Source organism: Morus notabilis, unplaced genomic scaffold, assembly GCF_000414095.1.
Source record: "Morus notabilis unplaced genomic scaffold, ASM41409v2 Scaffold1708, whole genome shotgun sequence".
Taxonomy (NCBI): Eukaryota; Viridiplantae; Streptophyta; class Magnoliopsida; order Rosales; family Moraceae; genus Morus; species Morus notabilis.
In genome coordinates this window covers 1-5,580 of record NW_010361270.1, presented here as the reverse complement: position 1 = coordinate 5,580, position 5,580 = coordinate 1, and the positions used below count along the sequence as shown (strand labels likewise).

At 37.0% G+C, this 5,580-nt stretch overlaps 1 protein-coding gene across 1 annotated transcript in view; it reads right to left on the bottom strand.

The window, feature by feature from the left end:
• LOC21411203 (receptor-like protein Cf-9 homolog) overlaps window positions 1-5,570 on the bottom strand; it is an 18,130-nt gene extending 12,560 nt beyond the window's left edge. The window contains exons 1-3 of the mRNA XM_024166175.1: window positions 2,902-5,570; window positions 1,329-2,050; window positions 895-1,233 (exon numbers count right to left, since the gene is read on the bottom strand). Coding sequence (XP_024021943.1) covers window positions 895-1,233; window positions 1,329-2,050; window positions 2,902-5,264 — 3,424 coding nt within the window. The 5' untranslated portion in view covers window positions 5,265-5,570. The remainder of the gene's footprint in view (window positions 1-894; window positions 1,234-1,328; window positions 2,051-2,901) is intronic.
• Between the last annotated feature and the right edge of the window lie 10 nt (window positions 5,571-5,580).

The following is a 5,580-nucleotide window of genomic DNA, read 5'->3' as shown; positions in this document are numbered from 1 at the left end:
GTGGGGGACCTTGCAAACCCTCACGTTCCGATGATTGCGCGCAAGTGGTACGCGAGCACTCGGGCCCATCAGTAAGAAAGATAAGATAAGATAATAAGATTATGATAAGACATCATAATTAAGCATAATCAGCTCATGCATATTTATTTATGTGTACTTACAGTTATTTTGTGAGATATAGTTCCTACTTGCTGAGCGAAAGCTCAATCAGATATGTTCATGCTGTAGGTAAGAAACCTATCAGCAATTCTTGAAGGGCAATGGCAAGCGGCGGACGAATGGTGGAGATGGGAATGGATACCGCTCACGCAGTTATCTTCCGCAGTAAGTTTAAGAAAAATCATGTATATGTATATATGATTTAAAGGTTTCAAGCATGTATGTTTAAAAAGTATAGGTACATATGTATGTTAAAGAAACCGAGGTTGTAGCTAACAACCCTCGTTTTGAGTATTTAAGTTTTAGAACGTTGCAACAGAGCATGCAACAAATAAATAAATTTTAAACATGACGATTTAAATGATTGATTTTAAAAGGGCTTTAAGATGTACTTGAATTTAAGATTTCTCACGAAATCCGTTTTAAAGTCAAAATTAAATGGCCCGATTGAATTGGCTAGTTTTAGAAAGACTTTTAAAGAGCATTTGAAATAAGAGTTCAAATGCTGCTCTGTTTGAAAGATATTTTTAGAACGTTTTATCTTAACTGAAATTAAGAAAAGCTTTAAGAAATTTAGTGATTCACTTATTTGAAATTATTGTTACAAATTATGAAAGTATTCTTTCTTATATTAAAAAAAAAATGTTCCGCAAATTTTAAGAAACCCCAGTAAGTACAAGTTAAAGTTTAAGTTACAGTGGCGGCCTCATAGGAGGGTCGTCACAGAATCATTGCTGAACGTATTGAATTGCCTTCCGCGAGGTATTGGTCCCTCTAATTTGTTGTCGGAAAGATTTAATCTTTCAAGTTGATACAAATCTGCAGCTAGTTGCAATGGGATGTTTCCAAAAAGCTCGTTTGATGAGAGGTCTAACCATTCAAGGTTGCTCAAGTTTCCCAAGGATGATGGAATTACACCGGATAGCTTGTTGTGAGAAAAATTAAGGCCTTTGAGTGAATTCAGCTTCCCGATCACTGTTGGAATCCCTCCTGTGAAGCTATTACTTGAGAAATCAATGGTTATGAACAGTTTTTGTATTTTCACGAGCTCAGTTTCGAATCCTTTTATAACCACTGTCACAGAATAATAGGGCCCATGTATTCTAAGCGTTCTGAATGAGCATCAATCATGGCTACGAAGTTCTCAAAATATTTTGTTGGCAAAGTACCAGTGAAATTATTGTTAGAGATGTCCATGATTCTCAACTTTTGAAAGGAAAATCTCACCTTGGGATTACTTAGAGGACCAGAAAGTCTGTTAGATCTCAAAATAAGAACTTGAAGCTCTGGAAGAGATTCCAACCAATGGGGAAAGGACCCGTTCAGCTTGCTGTTCCCAACATCCAAAAATTCCAGCAATTCACAATTGACTAAAGATTGAGGCAATGGCCCTTCCAATTGATTTCCATGGAGGTTAAGATTCCTCAACCAGATTCCTTTCGCAAATGTTGGAGGAATCATTCCACGAAACTTATTCATTCGCAAATCTAAAACAGAGATTTTGCTAAAATTTCCAAAGCATGGTGGGATGTTCCCACTCAAGTTGTTGTTTGACAAATCAAGGACTACAATCCCAGTAAGGTTGCAAAACAAAGAAGATATCTCTCCAACCAATTGATTGTTTGAGATTGAAAATAGAGAAGTTGAAGGTGGTGGAATTGGAAGATGACCTTGAAGCCTGTTGGAGCTAAGGTCAATATACGACAGACTTTTCCATGGAATTTTCCCAATATGAGTTAAGAGGTTGTGAGAAATATTCAATTGAATCAATGAATCCTTCCCAACGTTCCACAACCATTGGGGAACACTCCCATCAATTCTGTTGTTGGAAAGGTCCAAGATTCTTAAATTTTTCAAGCTTATTGATATTAACGTGAAGACATTAGCTCTGCTTTGCTTCAGTTCAAAAACTCTTTTTCCACAGTCATTGATAATTTGCAGGCAGGAATTGTTGTACCAACAAATTACCGTCCGAAAAGGACAACGACCACAGAACGACTTACCCAAGTTGAAAAAGGAAAAAACTTGAGAAAGGAGTGGTAGCAAGGTAATTTCTTACCCCAACTCTATTGGTTTTGACTTCAAATCTCCCATCCACAATTTGAAAAAAAGAGGAAAAAAATAAAAAAGAACAAGAAAAACTTGAAAAAGGGGAGGGGAAAAGAAAAAAAAAACAATTCTCCGATTATGTCCTAAAAAAACAAATTCTCTTTATGATAATTAAAAATGAGAATACCTGTGCCTATTAAGCATTCTTTATATATGTAAAAGAAACAAAAATGGACATTTTGTCGCATTACTCTATTTGTTTTTTTTTATACGTAAAAAAAAGTACATAATGAATGGAACATAATTCCAGTTTTCTAATATAATGAGAATAGCCACCATCTTAGACAAAAGCAGAAATGATAATTACAATGAACAGGCACGTAAAATACAAACTACAGAACGCACACTCCATATATATTACAAACTATTTATTATGCACTCTGGCTATAGATTAAGGGAACAAGAATTTAACTACTAGAATATCAGATAATGGTGTCGCCGGAGCTACGCCTCAGTCCAGGGCACGGCAGCAGTTGCATCCAATCATCAACACTCATGCTCTTTCCTATACAAGAACAAAAAATTGTCAAACACAAAAAAAAAAAAAAAAACATTATGTAGCTGATAAAATACAAAGAAATTACGAACTTACATTTCCAGACTTCCCATGAGACTTCATTTTCCTCTGCTTGCTAGTTTGATCTTCTCCTCCCTCTTGAGCTCGCTCTTCTTCTACGACGTCCTCCTCCTCCAAACTTTTTTAGAAACCAATAATCGAAGCTTCTACTGAAAAGCACCATGTATCCAATAGATATTCCGATTACCATTCCACTTCCATATCCCATCATCACCACTTTCCAATCAATCATTCCCTTGTTGTGATCTCCATCATCATCATAACCTTGATTGTGCTTTGGCTCATCATCGGTGCATAATTTGGGCAGAGGGAATCCACATAATCCCTGGTTTCCACTGTATGAATCAATGTTGAATGTATTGAATTGCTTCCCGCGAGGTATTGGTCCCTCCAATCTGTTGCCGGAAAGATTTAAGTTTGCAAGTTGACTCAAATCTGTTGCTAATCGCGATGGAATATTTCCGGACAGCTTGTTTGAGGAGAGGTCTAAGCATTCGAGATTGCTCAAGTTTTCCAACGATGGAGGAATCAGACCAGAGAGCTCGTTGTGGGAGAAATTGAGTCCTTTGAGTGAATTGAGCTTTCCAATCACCTTTGGAATCTCTCCTGTGAAGTTATTCATTGAGAAATCAATTAATATGAGCATTGTTTGGACTTTTGGCAGCTCGATGGAGTTTCCTTTGATATTCATTGTCGCAGAATAAGAATAGTATCCAGCTAGCGCGTTGTACATTTCCATGTATTCTAGAACATCTGTATGAGCATTCATCATGGCCATAAAATTGTCAAAATATTTTTCCAGCAGAAGACCCGTAAGTTCGTTGTTGGAGAGGTCCATGATTTTCAACTTTTGAAAGGGAAATCTCACTTTTGGATTACTTATTTGACCATGGAATCTGTTAGACCTCAAGACAAGAACTTGCAGCTCGGGAAGAGACTCCAACCAATAAGGAAAGGATCCGTTCAGCTTGTTGTTCCCGACATCTAAAATTTCCAGCCTTTCACAATGGAGCAACCAAAGTGGCAGTGACCCTTCCAATTGATTTCCATGAAGGTTCAACATCCACAAGTAGTTTTCCATCGTAACTGTTGAGAGGTTGTGACTGTATTTTTCAGAGCATGGCGGAATTTTCTCAGTCAAACTATTGTGTGACAAATCAAGGACTTCAATCCAAGTAAGGTTGCAAAACAGAGAAGGTATCTCTCCAACCAATTGATTGTTTGAGATTGAAAACAGAGAAGTTGAAGGTGGTGGAATTGGAAGATGACCTTGAAGCCTGTTGGAGCTAAGGTCAATATACGATAGACTTTTCCATGGAATTTTCCCAATATGAGTTAAGAGGTTGTGAGAAATATTGAGATAATACAATGAATCCTTCCCAACGTTCCACAACCATTGGGGAACACTCCCATCAATTCTGTTGTTGGAAAGGTCCAAGTATTCTAAATTTTCCAAGCTTCTTAAAGAATGTGGGAACCCAGTGATATTGCATGAAGACAATTCCAATAACCAAAGGGTATTGGGCAAAACGTATGTGATGGAGTTGATAGAATCCACTGATAGGCTATTAAAAGAAAGAGAAAGTCTTTTGAGTTTTTTTAGCCTTGAGAACTGTTCTAAGTGAATGACACCACTCAAGTTATTTGATGAAAGATGTAACCTATGAAGGTTCACTTGCTGAAAAATTGATCTTGGAATAAGGCCCTCTAGTTTGTTTGACCTTAAATCAAGAGTTACTAAAGAATTGTACTGGAATTCACTAATATGACCAGTGAATTGATTCTGATGTAGATATAAATCTTGTAAAGACGGAAGGGAATATAGCCAAGAAGGTATTGTTCCACTAAGTAAGTTCCCAGATAAGTCCAAGGATTTCAAATTCAAAGGAAGAAGGCCCACTAATTTATCACTTTCTGAAGAGTCACAAAGAAATATTTTCTTTGTAGAATTACCACAAATTTGAGGGAGCTGGCCTTCAAAATTATTGTATGAAAGATCTAGAAAATTCAGCTTCTCCAGATTGAAAGAATCCCATGGGATTTGACCACCAAAATTGTTAGAAGAGAGATCTAAGGAAGTGATTTGAGTTATGTTACCAAGCATTAATGCAGGAAACGGTCCACTGAAATTGCAATTCCTGGCATCCAAATGATTCAAATATTTTAAACTCCTAGTAAGATATGGTAAATCTATTAGGAATCTAGTGGAAGAAAGGCTCAAATTTCTAAGCGGGGTGGTCCAATTATATCTAGGAAATGAACCGGTGAGATTATGGTTGTCCGATAGTTTGAGCTCTTGAAGGTTTGGCAAAAGAAAAATATTTTCTGGACATTCCCCTTTCATTTGAGTATGACTCAAATCAAGAGATATCAATGTCTCCGATAAATTCATAAAGGAATTATGAGAGACAGAAGACATATTGACACCACTCAACGACAACTCTCTCAAACTTGTTAAGTTTGCAACAATTCGTTTCAAACTAAAATTCTCTAGTCTCAAATCATTGAACAAAGAACTAAGATCAAGTGTAATCAAATGAGACAAGTAAGAGAATTCTAGAGGGACTTGGCCACTAAAATAAATATTCCCGGAGAGAATAAGAGTTTGAAGATGAGTGAGAAGGAACAAACTGTTGTTGGAGTGGATAATGCCTTGAAGCCCGCTGCATCCAAGTTGAAGCCTAATGACATGACCTGTGACTTCATCACAAGTGACTCCACTCCATGTGCAGCAA